Genomic DNA, 15,055 nt, shown 5'->3' with positions numbered 1-15,055 from the left:
TGCACTCCAGCCTGGGCAACAGTGAGACTCTGTCTCAAAAAAATAATAATAAAGTAAAAATAAAAATACAAAAATTAGCTGGGTGTTGGTGGATGGCTTGTGCCTATAGTCCCAGCTATTTGGGAGGCTGAGACTGTAGAATTGCTTAAGCCTAGAAAGTGGAGGCTGCAGCCGGGTGTGGTGGCTCACACCTGTAATCCCAGCACTTTGAGAGGCTGAGGTCGGTGGGATCACCTGAGGCCAGGAGTTCGAGACCAGCCTGGCCAACGTGGTGAAACCCCATCTCTACTAAAAATACAAAAAATTACCTGGGTGTGGTGGCAGCTGCCTGTAATCCCAGTTACTCGGGAAGCTGAGGCAAGAGAATCACTTGAACCCAGGAGAGGGAGGTTGCAGTGAGCCAGGATCGCACCACTGCACTCCAGCCTGGGCAATAGAGCAAGAGTCCGTCTCAAAAAAAGAAAGAAAGGGAGGTTGCTGTGAGCTGAGATTGTGCCACTGCACTCCAGCCTGGACAGCAGAGTGAGACCCTGTCACATACCAGGCACAGTGGCTCATGCCTGTCATCCCAGCACTTTTGGAGGCCGAGGTAGTCAGATCACTTGAGGTCAGGAGTTTGAGACCAGCCTGGCCAACATGGTGAAACTGCGTCTCTACTGAAATTACAAAAATTAGCCAGGCGTGGTGGCACACACCTGTATCCCAGCTACTTGGGGGGCTGAGGCAGGAGAATTGCTTGAACCCAGAAGGTGGAGGTTGCAGTGAGCCGACATCCAGCCACTGCACTCCGGCTTGGAATGCAAGACTCTGTCTTCAAAAAAAAAAAAAAAAGACCCTTTCACACACAAGAAAAATCCCAATAAGCAAATAATTAAAATTAATAATAGGCTGGATGCAGTGGCTCACATATAATTAAAATTAATAATAGGCTGGATGCAGTGGCTCACATCTGCAATCTCAGTACTGCAGTGGTGCACATCTGTAATCTCAGTACTCTGGGAGGCCAAGGTGGGCGGATCAGTTGAGCCCAGGAGTTCGAAACCAGCGTGGGCAGCATAGCAAAACCCCATCTCCACAAAAAATACAAAAACTAGCCAGGTGTGGTCATGTGCGCCTATAGTCCCAGTTGCTCAGGAGGCTGAGGTGGGAGGATTACTAGAGCCTGGGAAGTGGAGGTTGCAGTGAGCTGAAATTATGCCACTACACCCCTGCCTGGGTGACGGAACAAGACCCTGTCTCAAAAAAAAAAAAAAAAAAAAAAAAACAGGCTGGGTGCCCTGGCTCACACCTCTAAACCCAGCATTTTCGGAGGCAGAGGCAGGTGGATCTCTGGAGCTCAGGAGTTCAAGACCAGCCTGGGCAACATGGTGAAATCCTGTCTCTACAAAAAATACAAAAATTAACTGGGCATGGTAGTGCTTGCCTGTGGTCCCAGCGACTTGGGAGGCTGAGGTGAAAGAATGGCTTGAGCCCAGGAAGTGGAGGTTTCAGTGAGCCAAGATCATGCCACTGCACTCCACCCTAGGCCACAGAGCCAGACCCTATCTCAGAAAACAAAAACAAAACCGCAGCCTGGGCAGTAAAGCAAGACACTGTCTCTATAAAAAAAATTTCAAAATCAGCTGGGTGAAGGGCTGGGCACAGTGGCTCACGCCTGTAATCCCAGCACTTTGGGAGGCCGAGGTGGATGGATCACGAGGTCAGGAGTTGGAGACCAGCCTGGCCAAGATGGTGAAACCTCGTCCCTACTAAAAATACAAAAATTAGCCAGGCGTGGTGGTGTGGGCCTATAGTCCCAACTACTCGGGAGGCTGAGGCGGGAAAGTTGCTTGAACCCGGGAGGCGGAGGTTGCAGTGAGCCAAGATTGCTCCAGTGCACTCCAGCCTTGGCGACAAGAATGTGACTCCGTCTCAAAAAAAAAATCAGCTGGGTGCAATGCCATCCGCACCTTTAGTTCCAGCTACTCAGAAGGCTGAGGTGGGAGAATATCTTGAGCCCAGGAGTTTGAGACTGCTGTTAGCTGTGATCACACTACTGCACTCCAGCTTGGACAACAGAGTTAGACCCTGTCTCTAAAAATAAACAACAAAAACTCATACTCAGGAGACTAAGGTGAGAGGATCGCTGGACCCAGGAGTTTGAGATGAGCCTGGGCCACATAGGGAGACTCCTGTCTCAAAAAACAAAGCCAAGGCCAGGCATGGTGGCTCACACCTATAAGCACTTTGGGAGGCCAAGGCAGATGGATAACTTGAGCTCAGGAATTCGAGACTGGCTTGGGCAACATGGCGAAATCCCGTCTCTACAAAAAATTAGTTGGGTGTGGTGATGTGTGTCTGTAGGCCCAGCTACTCAGGGGCTGAGGTGAGAGGATAGCTTCAGCCCGGGAGGTAGAGGTTGCACTCAGCTGAGATCTGCACTCCCGCCTGGGTGACAGAGCCAGACCACCGTGTCTCAAGACAACAACAAAGCCAAAAACTCACAAAACTCTTGGATTTTTGTTTTTTTTTGTTTTTTTTTTGTTTTTTTTTTTTTGAGACAGAGTCTCGCTCTGTCACCCAGGCTGGAGTGCAGTGGCGCAATCTCGGCTCACTGCAAGCTCCGCCTCCCGGGTTCACACCATTCTCCTGCCTCAGCCTCTCCGAGTAGCCGGGACTACAGACGCCCGCCACCACGCCCGGCTAATTTTTTTGTATTTTTAGTAGAGACGGGGTTTCACCGTGTTAGCCAGGATGGTCTCGATCTCCTGACCTCGTGATCCGCCCGCCTCGGCCTCCCAAAGTGCTGGGATTACAAGCGTGAGCCACCGCGCCCGGCCTACTTATTTACTTTTTGAGACAGAGTCTCGCTCTGTCGCCCAGGCTGGAGTGCAGTGGCATGATCACGACTCATGGTAGCCTTGACTTCCTGGGCTCAGGCGATTCTCCCACCTCAGCTTCTCGAGAAGCTGAGACTAACAGACATGCACCACCTTGCCTGGCTAATAGTTTTTTTGTTTGTTTGTTTGTTTTTGAGACAGTCTCACTCTCCTGACCTCATGATCCACCCACCTCGGCCTCCCAAAGTACTGGGATTACAGGTGTGAGCCACTGCACCCAGCCTGTTTTTTGTTTTTTTAAGAGATTGGGTCTCACTTTATTGCCCAGGCTGGTCTTGAACTACTGGCCTCAAGCAGTCCTCCTGCCTTGGCCTCCCAAAGTGCTGGGATTACAGACATAAACCACTGTGCCCATTTTTTTTTTTTAAACTTATTTATTTTTTCTTTTTTTAAGAGTCAAGGTCTTCTGTCACCCAGGCTGGAGTGCGTTGACGCGATCATGGCTCACTGTACTCACAAACTCTTGGGCTCAAGCGATCTGTCACCTCAGCCTCCCAAGTAGGTGCAACTGCAGGCATGCACCACTATGCCTGGCTAATTTTTTTTTTTTGAGACAAGAGTCTCGCTCTGTCGCCCAGGCTGGAGTGCAGTGGCACGATCTCGGCTCACTGCAAGCTCTGCCTCCTGGGTTCATGCTGTTTTCCTGCCTCAGCCTCCTGAGTAGCTGGGACTACAGGCACCCGCCACCACGCCCAGCTAATTTTTTGTATTTTTAGTAGAGACGGGGTTTCACCATGTTAGCCAGGATGGTCTTGATCTGCCCTCGTGATCCACCTGTCTCAGCCTCCCAAAGTGCTGGGATTACAGGCGTGAGCCACCGTGCCCGTCCAACCTGGCTAATTTTAAAATAATTTTTGTAGTGTTGAGGTCTTGGCTATGTTGCCTACGCTGGTCTCAAAATCCTGGACTTAAGCGATCCTCCCACCTCAGCCTCCTAAAGTTCTAGGATTACAGGTGTGAGGCACCATGCCCAACAAAATTCATTTTATTTTTTTTTTGACACAGAGTCTTGCTGTGTTGCCCAGGCTGGAGTGCAGTGGCGTGATCATGGCTCACTGTAGCCTTGACCTCCCAGGCTCAAGCCATCCCCCTACCTGAGTGTCCCGAGTAGCTGGGACTACAGAAGTGTGCCACCATGCCCAGCTAATTTTTTAAGTTTTTTGCAGTGACAGCCATGTTGCCCAGGCTGGTCTTGAACTCCTGAGCTCCAGGGATCCACCTGCCTCACCTTCCCTAAGTGCTGGGGTTAGAGATGTGAGCCAAGCCGGGTGCGGTGGCTCACGCTTGTAATGCCAGCACTTTGGGAGGCCGAGGCGGGCGGATCACGAGGGCAGGAGATCAAGACCACGGTGAAACCCCGTCTCTACTAAAAATACAAAAAATTAGCCGGGCATGGTGGCGGGCGCCTGTAGTCCCAGCTACTCGGAGAGGCTGAGGCAGGAGAATGGCGTGAACCCGGGAGGCGGAGCTTGCAGTGAACCGAGATTGCACCACTGCACTCCAGCCTGGGCGACAGAGCGAGACTCCGTCTCAAAAAAAAAAAAAAAAAAAAAAAGAGATGTGAGCCACTGTGCCCAGCCAAAACTCATTCTCTATGGAGAATGTTTATTAGTTATTAGAGAGTTGTTTATTACTTCTTCAGGAAACCATAATGTGAAAAATCCAATGAAGATAGTTTGCTATTTTGGGTGCTTAGCTGAGTGGGAATTAAAGGTTTGCATTCCTAATTAGAAACATTATGGCTGGGCGCAGTGGCCCACACCTGTAATCAGTCCCAGCACTTTGGGAGGCTGAGGCGGGTGGATCACTAGGTCAGGAGATCGAGACCATCCTGGCTAACGCGGTGAAACCCCGTCTCTACTAAAAATACAAAAAAAAAAATTAGCCAGGCGTGGTGGCGGGCGCCTGTAGTCCCAGCTACTCGGGAGGCTGAGGCAGGAGAATGGCGTGAACCCGGGAGGCGGAGCTTGCAGTGAGCCGAGATTGCGCCACTGCACTCCAGCCTGGGCGACAGCGAGACTCCGTTGTGGTGTCCCACACATAATCCCAAAAGTTGGGGAAGCCGAAATCCTAATGATCCCGGGAGTTCACCAGTCTGGGCAACGTGGTGAAACCCCATCTCTACAAAAAATACAAAAAGTGGTGTCCCACACATAATCCCAAAAGTTGGGGAAGCCGAAATCCTAATGATCCCGGGAGTTCACCAGTCTGGGCAACGTGGTGAAACCCCATCTCTACAAAAAATACAAAAATTAGCCGGGTGTGGTGGCGTGTACCTGTATTTGAAGCTATTCGGGAGGCTGGGTGGGAGGCTTGCTTGAGGCTGAGGCGGCAGTTAGCTATGATCATGCCACAGCACTCCAGCCTGCGTGACACAGCGAGACCCTGACTCTTTTTTTTTTTAAAGGAACTTTGACTCTTGTTTGAATTTACTCATTTTGTTTGAGTGTGTTCATATATTTTCCTTGAGTTTTAGAATCTCAGCATAGAAGAAATCCATTCTGAATTATGGTATGTAGGGCCACATACACATTTGTGTCTTAGGAATTTTAAGCGTTTGTAATATGTTCTTTCTCTGGATCCTCAGTGTGTTATCAGATGTTGAGTGTTTTAACTCTTTATTTCCCCAAACATTCTTTTTTTTTAATGACCTGTTTGCTTCATAGTGAACAGTCTAGTTTCTGTGTTTTATTTAAGATCTTGGGAATTGATTTTTAAGCAGTTAGCCCCTTAGTTTTTCAGTTGAGCTTCTTGGTTCTTTTACCTTTTAGCTGTCAAAGATAAAATTGAGATCACCTATCTTAGATTTAAAAAGATAAGAGAGGCCAGGCACTGTGGCTCATCCCTGTAATCCCAACACTTTGGAAGGTTGAGGCTGAAGGATTGCTTGAGCCCAGGTGTTTGAGACTAGCCTGGGCAACATAGCGAAACTCCATGTCTACAAAATATTTAAAAATTAACCAGGTATGGTTGAGCGTGCCTGTAGTCCCAGCTACTCAGGAGGCTGAAGTGGGAGGATTGCTTGAGCCTGGGAGGTCAAGGCTGCAGTGAGCTGTGATTGTGCCACTGCACTCCACCTTGAGCGACACAGCGAGACTCTGTCCCAACAACAACAAAAACCACAACAATAAAGAGATAGTTTTTCTTCTTCAGAATTATACATCCTAGATGTGAAGAGAAAAAATGTATGAGCTCAGTGTAGACACAAGCTCTCTCCACCTTCTGGAACAGCAGCAGGGACCCATGAAAAACGAGAGCTTGCTGCATTTCCTGAGGTTGAAAAGTAGATGCAGGCCAGGCGCGGTGGCTCACACCTGTAATCCCCAGCACTTAGCAAGGAGGCCGAGATGGGTGGATTACCTGAGATCAGGAGTTTGAGACCAGCCTGGCCAACATGGTGAAACCCCGTCTCTACTAAAAATACAAAAAAAAAAAAAAAAAAATTAGCTGGGCATGGTGGCGGGAGCCTGTAATCCTAGCTATTCAGGAGGCTGAGACAGGAGAATCGCTTGAACCCGGGAGGCAGAGGTTGCAGTGAGCAGAGATCACGCCACTGCACTCCAGCCTGGGCGACAGAGTGAGATTTGGTCTCAAAAAAAAAAAAAAAAAAAAAATATGCAACAGAACCTTGAGGCTTACACTGCTCTGTAAATGGGGTAGCAACAGAACATACTTGGAGAATGCAGTGAAAGCCCCCGTCTTTGATCAAGTATGAGAGCATGTCCCGACCAGCCTAGTCTCCTGGCCTCCTGATCCTTCCCTGGGGCTATAGTGATGGGCATCTTTCTTCCCAGGGGATGTTTCAGCTTTCAAATGTGATGTTGGTATGCTGTGAAGAGAAGGGGTTATTTTTTCTAGTTTTTTTTGCTGATTAAATATTGACTAAATGTGTACGACGCATGCATGAAATCTCCATTTCCGCCAAGCACAGTGGGGGGCTCCTGTAGCCCCAGCTACTCAGGAGTTTGTGGTGAGAGGATCACTTGAGCCCTAGAAGTCGAGACCAGCCTGGGTAACATAGTGAGATCCCAACTCTAAAAAAAATAAAAATAAAATCTGCATTTCATTTCCAGTATAGTACATCGTTAAATAACAGCCTGCTCTATTTTTTCCAGGGGTGAGCCCCTCCAGACTCCGAATAGGAGATCAAGAGTTTGATTCATTGCCTGCTTTACTGGAATTCTACAAAATACACTATTTGGACACTACAACGTTGATAGAACCAGTTTCCAGATCCAGGCAGGGTAGTGGAGTGACTCTCAGGCAGGAGGAGGCGGAGTATGTGCGGGCCCTCTTTGACTTTAATGGGAATGATGAGGAAGATCTTCCCTTTAAGAAAGGAGACATCTTGAGAATCCGGGACAAGCCTGAAGAGCAGTGGTGGAATGCGGAGGACAGCGAAGGCAAGAGAGGGATGATTCCAGTCCCTTACGTCGAGAAGTATAGACCTGCCTCCGCCTCAGTATCGGCTCTGATTGGAGGTAACCAGGAGGGTTCCCACCCACAGCCACTGGGTGGGCCGGAGCCTGGGCCCTATGCCCAACCCAGCGTCAACACTCCGCTCCCTAACCTCCAGAATGGGCCCATATATGCCAGGGTTATCCAGAAGCGAGTCCCCAATGCCTACGACAAGACAGCCTTGGCTTTGGAGGTACATAACGTGCACAATGTAGAAAGAAGAGATCTGCTGCAGGGTCTCCTCTCGGTCCTCTTAGAGCTTTGTAGCAATGCTGACTACAGCATTGGGATGTTGTAGATGGCAAGCCGCTAAGCACTGATTTTGGCATTGAATGTTGGGTTTTCTCTTCTTCATAGAAAACCTATTTGGGAATGAGTAAGCTTAAAACTGTATAACTGAATGTTCTTAATTGATCTACTAAACACACTTGGACTACTTTAATAACACCACCTGAATTCACAGGAATTAACCTCAAATGTTTTTCCTCATCTACATCCTCATCTGTTTCTTGCTTTCTGTTTGTCATTGTCTAAAAGAAGGTGGGTTCAGATGGATTTGAGTGTAATAAGTGGTCTCTATCAAAGCACTTAAATGGAATTTTCCCGCAAAAACTTGTTTTTGCTTCAGAGGACGTGAAGTTCCTCACCACTAATTGTGTTCATTGAGTAGAATCCGGGAGGAAACAGGCCTAGTAGATGTTTGAAGAGATGCACACCCAGAAGTCCGCATTCCGAGGAGCGGCAGGTGCACGGGTCTTTCTAAATCATTTAAAAAGCCAGTTCTTCCTCAGGAATTAACTTTCGCCTTTACTGATGAAATATCTTTGGTAGCCCACTTCCTTCTGGCCAGCCATTACATGGTGTTAATTCCTTTATTCCTCTTTTGCACTCACACCTTGGTCTCCTACCTCCTTCCTTTCTTCTTCCTTCCTCCCTCTCTCCCTTCCTTTCTTTTCAGAAGAGCTGATGGTTCAGTGTAAAAGCTAGTACAGACTGGGCACAGTGGCTCACACTTGTAATCCTAGTGCTCTGGGAGGCTGAGGCAGGAGGCCCACTTGAGACCAGGTGTTCAAGATCAGTCTGGGAAACATAGTGAGACCTCAGCTTTTTAAATAAAAAGTAAAAAAAAAAAAAAAAAAACACACACCAGGCATGGTGGCATGCACCTGCAGTCCTGGCTTGAATGAGAAATGGAATGTGTGTTGTCAGGGTTATCACTGACTCTTGTTCTCGTTCCTTGTTTGGAGGAAAATAGATTTCTACCCTCAGGTCTTCCTGTGAGTTCAGATGACGGTAACATCCGGCATGGTGCTGTGTGTATGATGGATCTGACTTTTTTATTTTCTTTTTTTCTCTCTGCTTTTTTAAATTTTTATCTGGCCTTACTGAGTCACTAGATGTAACTCTTGACATTTATTACAGACTTTGTTAGCACTGGGTTGAAGGAAGTATGAAAACATGGAACAGGCTGGGCGCGGTGGCTCACGCCTATAATCCCAGCACTTTGGGAGGCGGAGGTGGGCGGATTACCTGAGGTTGGGCGTTCGAGACCAGCCTGGCCAACATGGTGAAACCCCGTCTCTACTAAAAATACAAAAAAATTAGCCAGGCTTCGTGGCGGGTGCCTGTAATCCCAGCTACTCGGGAGGCTGAGGCAGAAGAATTGCTTGAACCCGGGAGGTGGAGGTTGCAGTGAGCCAAGATCGCACCATTGCACTCCAGCCTGGGTGACAGAGCAAGACTCTGTCTAAAAATAAATAAATAAATAAAAATAAAAATAAAAACATGGAACAAAGGCTGGGCGTGGTGGCTCATACCTGTAATCCCAGCACCTTGGGAGGCCAAGGTGGGCAGATCACTTGAGCTCAGGAGTTGGAGACTGGCCTAGGCAACATGGCAAAACGCCGTCTCTACAAACAATTAGCCGGGCATGGTGGCACATGTCTGTGGCCCCAGCTACTCGGGAGGCTGAGGAGGGAGGATCACCTGAGCCTGAAAGGTCATGGCTGCAGTGAGCTGAGATCATGACACTGCACTCCAGCCTGGGCGACAGGGTGAGACTCTGTCTCAAAAAAAGAAAAAGAAAAAAAAAGCCATGGAACAAGCCAGCTGACCCAGGAGAAACCAGTTATCATGTGAATTTTGCTTCTATTTGCATTTCCTTTCTCAGAGATTTAATCATGCCTGCCTTAGAGACTTTACTGCTCAAAAAAATGGTTGAGCTTCTCTACCTGCTGTGAAACACAAATCTTGTAAATAAAGATTTGAGTAGAAAACAAGTTTATGATTTTAGTAAGTTTTCCTTTTTGATTTGGGTATTGGGTTTTTTTGGATTTTTTTTTGTTGTTGTTCTTTTTGAGACGAAATCTCTCTCCATCGCCCAGCCTGGAGTGCAGTGGCGCAATCTCGGCTCACTGCAACCTCTGCCTCCCAGGTTCAAGTGATTCCCCTGCCTCAGCCTCCTGAGTATTTGGGACTACAGGCATACACCACTACGCCTGGCTAATTTTTGTATTTTTAGTAGAGACAGGGTTTCACCATGTTGGCCAGGCTGGTCTCAAACTCCTGACCTCAGGTGATCCACCCGCCTCAGCCTCCCGAAGTGCTGGGATTACAGGTGTGAGCTGTCGTGCCTGGCCAATTTCTAGAAATGTCTTTATGTTGAGCTAAAACATACGTACTATGTGTGGTCACTGCTCATCAAGGGTATGGGGAGCTTAGCTTCAGGCATTATCAGTTGTTGAGCTAGAGATCTTTGTGACTCACACCAGAACCAGGGTAAGGCTTATCTCCCAGGATTCTGTGGGGTGTTTTTTCTGTTCATGTGGAAGCCTACCAGTTAAATCTCAAACACCTGCAGCTTTCCACCAATACCACCTATGCCAGTTTCAGTCCATCTCTGATGCAGGTGAATTTTTTTTTTTTTTAATTTTTTTTGCACACAAAAACAAACATTTTCTAAAAATACATACAAACAAAAAGATGCATATCAGACATATTAGGAAGGTTGCACATGGGAAGTCGGGGAATAGAAATGGGGGGTGGGAGTTAAAATAAATGTGAGAGGGACTTTATATGGATCAGTGATAATAACTCAATCCTCAATTTGACAAAGAAGAGGGAGAAGGAAGAGGAAGAAAAAGAAAGTGGGATAAAGGATCAGAAAGGGAGGAAAATAGAAAAAATTAGAGTATGACTCCAGGGTAGACCTGTTTTGTTGTCACTGAGTTGGTTGGTTGGTTTGTTGTATTTTTCATGTTTCGCCATGTTGGCCAGACTGGTCTCGAACTCCTAGCCCGAAGTGATCAACCTGCCTCGCCCCCCAGAGTGCCGGGACCACAGGCGTGAGCCACCACGTCCAGCCCCCATATTGCTTCAGGCCTCCGTGGTAGACCTCCGAGACGGAGCGGCCGGGCAGAGGCGCTCCTCACTTCTTCCCAGACACGGGGCGGCCGGGCAGAGGCGCTCCTCAGGCAGAGACGCTCCTCACTTCTTCCCAGACGATAGGTGGCTGGGCAGAGGCGCTCCTCACTTCCAGACCGCTCCTCACTTCCCAGACGGGGCGGTCGGGCAGAGGCGCTCCTCACTTCCCAGACGATGGGTGGCCGGGCAGAGGCGCTCCTCACTTCCCAGACGATGGGTGGCCGGGCAGAGGCGCTCCTCACTTCCCAGATGGGGAGGCCGGGCAGAGGGGCGGCGGGGCAGAGACGCTCCCTACCTCCCAGACGGGGCGGCAGCCGGGCAGGAGCTGCAATCCCAGCATCCTGGTAGGCCAAGGCAGGCGGCTGGGAGGCGGAGGCTGCCGCGAGCCCAGACCCCGCCACTGCACTCCAGCCCGGGCAACACCGAGCACCGGGTGAGCGAGACTCCGTCTGCAGTCCCAGCACCTTGGGAGGCCGAGGCGGGCAGAGCGTTAGGGGTCAGGAGCTGGCGACCAGCGTGGCCAAGATGGCGAACGCGCGCCGGCAGCCAAGGGAGAAAAAAGAGACAGCGGTGGCCCGCGCCGGTAGTCCCAGGCAGTCCGTGGCGCGGGGCAGCAGCGAGACGAGGAGATTGCAGCCCGGGCCACAGAGGGAAAGGAAGGAAGGAAGGAAGGAAGGGAGAAAGGGAGGGAGGGAGGGAGGGGCAGGTGAATTGTTAAGGCTGAATTGTCCTCATTTGTTTCCATCGATTTGGAAGACTGTCGATGGGCCCTAGATACACTACCTGTTACTTAGATCAGGGGTCTGCAAACCTTTTCTGTAAAGGTTTTTGAGGGCCTTAAATTCTGTGTCCCAACTCTGCCATTGTAGCAAGAAAGAAATCATAGATAAAACAACAAATGAGCTTGCTGTGTTCCAATAAAGCTGCAAAAACAACAGGCTGATGTTTGGCCAGGTGCTGTGACTTATGCCTGTAATCCCAGCACTCCCGGAGGCCGAGGTAGGAGGATTGCTTGAGTCCAGGTGTTTGAAACCAGCCTGGGCAACATGGTGAGACCCGGTCTCTACAAAAAATGTTTTTAAAAATTAGCCAGGTGATTAAAAAAAAAAAAAAATACATGCCGGGTGCGGTGGCTCACGCCTGTAATCCCAGCACTTTGGAAGGCTGAGGCGGGCAGATCACCTGAGATGAAGAGTTTGAGACCAGCCTGACCGATATGATGAAACCCTGTCTATACTGAAAATACAAAAATTAGCCAGGCGTGGTGGTGGGCACCTGTAATCCCAGCTACTCGGGAGGCTAAGACAGGAGAATCACTTGAACCCGGGAGGCAGAGATTTCAGTGAGCCGAGATCGCGCCATAGCACTTCAGCCTGGGCAACGAGTGAAACTCCGTATCAAAAAAAAAAAAAAAAAAAAGCCAGGCATGGTGGTGTGCACCTGTGGTCTCAGCTGCTTGGGATGCTGAGGTAGGAAAACTGCTTGAGCCCAGGAGGTTGGAAGAGAAGGCTCCTGTGCTGCCTCTCTGTACTTGCTCTTCCCTGGTTTTATGTGTATGAATTTGTGTGTGCTTCTTGCCCTAAGCTCACTGAAAGCAAGTCTGGATCAAGGCATGTTAGCAGTCACTGATGTGCTGCTGGTTGGTAGTAGGGACCTGGAAAAGCAGTCACCTGGGTTTGCGCCAGCAAAGAAAATCAGTTCTGTGATGTCCCCTGTGTAGTGAATTCCAAAAATTAATACCATTTGGGTTCTGATTTTGTTCTCATTATATCTGGAACTCATTGATCAGCTGGGTAATCTTTTGTTCCTGGACCAATTCTAGATCTGATTGCACCAGGATCGATTAGCCTTGAAAACGACACAGAGCTAGGGAATAGCCAGTGTTTGTTACGTTCCTTGGGAGCAAAGAAACTGTAGTAACCACATTCAGTCTTCTTTACGAATGACTCCATGATACAGCTGGACTTGCTTCCTAAAAAATGAAGACGAAAGGATGCTTGTTATATTTTAGTCAACTTTTCTAGGTGTTTTGTGGATTGTGGTTCTTTAGGATATAGTCTTAAGTCTACCATTTTACTTGATAGCAAACTATGTTTAAATACCTCAGTCTTACATTATCTTTGTTCTTCTTCTTCTTTTTTTTTTTTTTTTTAAGACGGAGTCTCGCTTTGTTGCCCAGCCTGGAGTGCAGTGGCGCAATCTCGGCTCACTGCGAGCTCAGCCTCTCGGGTTCACGCCATTCTCCTGCCTCAGCCTCCCGAGTAGCTGGGATTACAGGTGCTCGCCACCACGCCTGGCTAATTTTTTGTATTTTTAGTAGAGATGAAGTTTCACCGTGTTAGCCAGGATGGTCTCGATCTCCTGACCTCGTGATCCACCTGCCTTCGCCTCCCAAAGTGCTGGGATTACAGGCATGAGCCACCGCGCCCGGCCTTTTTTTTTTTTTTTAAAGACAGGGTCTCACTCTGTCACTCAGGCTGGAGTACAGTGGCGTGATCTCACTCTGTCTCCTGGGTTCAAGTGATTCTCATGCCTCAACCTCCCAGGTAGCTGGGATTACAGGCATCCACCACCACGCCTGGCTAATTTTTTTATTTTTAGTGGAGATGGGGTTTCGCCACGTTGGCCAGGCTGGTCTCGAACTCCTGGCCTCAAGCAATCCGCCTGCCTCAGCCTCCCAAAGTGCTGGGATTACAGGCATGAGCCACCCCGCCTGGCCTATGTTGTCTTTATTCTTCAGCATTCAAAATGCAGTCCCAAATCCCATCCCACAGAGCTGTAAGCAGCTCCTAAGGATGTGTTACAGGATCAGGAGGCTGAGGACCAGCCTGGACAGTAGAACAGTTCCTCTGTGGTGAGACTCATCAGTCTCTTCCCTGTAGTGAGGTCTCCCTCTTGGAAAGAAAGGTTAACTACCCTGTAGTACTTCAAGTCCTGTATGAAGTCTTTGTTGTTCATTGGTAATTCATATTAGGGTTTTTCTTTCCTATTTATAACTTGAATTTTGAAATCAGTAGTGTTAGAACTACTGTTACTACTACATTCACTGATTAGTACATTCCTTTGTATTGTCAGATTGTAACAGTTCCAGGGCAAGCACTTGGTTTCACCTTTGTATTTGAAGTAGTACACCCTAGTCTGGGCAACATGGTGAAACCTGTCATTACAAGAATTAGCCGAGTGTGGTGCACACGCCTGTAGTCCCAGATACTCTAGTGACTGAGGTGGGAGGTTGGCTTGAGCCTGGGAGGTCAAGGCTGGAGTGAGCTGTGATTGCGCCACTGCAGTCCAGCCTGGGCGAGAGAGTGAGACTCCGCCTCAAAAAAAAAGTAGTATACCAAGTTTTTTTTTTTTCTTTTGTATTTTTAGTAGAGACGGGGTTTCACCATGTTAGCCAGGATGGTCTCGATCTCCTGACCTCGTAACCCACCCGCTCTGCCTCCCAAAGTGCTGGGATTACAGGCGTGAGCCACCGCGCCTGGCCTACACCAAGTTTCAAACCTGGATGATATCCCTCACCTTCCCTGATCTGATCTTTGGGAATTATGCTTTAGTGAATTAACAGGAGGAAACACAGTTCTGACTTTGCTTCTGAATTAGAGGAAGAACTGCATTTACTGCAGCAAGATGTTCTTAGAATATCCCATCCCCTCTGGCCTTCTTCCTCTGCCCTCCTCCAGCCAGAGTCAGCAGCCACTTCTTCCTCCAAACTGTTAAAGACCTAAGGCCACATGTGGCACCACAGGAAGCCCTGGTCTCTAAATATCGTGATAGTGCCTTTGGGACCTCAGGAGAATTTTCATGTGCTCTAAACATTGCAGGAGAAAGTCCCCAAAAAGCACAAAGGGTTAATTTTTGTTTGTTTGTTTTGTTTTGTTTTTTGAGATGGAGTCTCGCTCTGTCGCCCAGGCTGGAGTGCAGTGGTGCAATCTCGGTTCACTGCAAGCTCCGCCTCCCGGGTTCACGCCATTCTCCTGCCTCAGCCTCTCCGAGTAGCTGGGACCACAGGCGCCCGCCACCACGCCCGGCTAATTTTTTTGTATTTTTAGTAGAGACGGGGTTTCACCGTGGTCTCGATCTCCTGACCTCGCGATCTGCCCGCCTCAGCCTCCCAAAGTGCTGGGATTACAAGCGTGAGCCACTTCGCCCGGCCTTTTCTTTTTTCTTTTTTGAGATCAGGCTTTGCTCTGTTCCCTAAGCTAGGGTGCCCAGTTGTAGCTCACTGCAGCCCCAAACTCCTGGGCTTGTGATCCCCCTACCTCAGCCTCCCAAGTAGCTGGGACTACAGGCACATG

General features: G+C 48.8%; 1 protein-coding gene across 2 annotated transcripts in view; it reads left to right on the top strand.

Annotated features, from left to right (window-relative positions):
• CRK (CRK proto-oncogene, adaptor protein) overlaps positions 1 to 15,055 on the top strand; it is a 35,450-nt gene that overhangs the window by 13,035 nt on the left and 7,360 nt on the right. Inside the window, exon 2 of one of the 2 annotated variants that reach the window (XM_032137868.2) lies at positions 6,995 to 7,360. In XM_032137868.2, coding sequence (XP_031993759.1) covers positions 6,995 to 7,360 — 366 coding nt within the window. Of the gene's footprint in view, positions 1 to 6,994; positions 7,531 to 15,055 lie in introns of both variants that reach the window. The other variant, XM_032137867.2, reaches the window with a different exon arrangement.

This window comes from Hylobates moloch, unplaced genomic scaffold (genome assembly GCF_009828535.3).
Source record: "Hylobates moloch isolate HMO894 unplaced genomic scaffold, HMol_V3 SCAFFOLD_19, whole genome shotgun sequence".
Lineage (NCBI taxonomy): Eukaryota > Metazoa > Chordata > Mammalia > Primates > Hylobatidae > Hylobates > Hylobates moloch.
The sequence above is the reverse complement of the archived record's forward strand: the minus strand, read 5'-3'. Positions and strand labels throughout refer to the sequence as shown.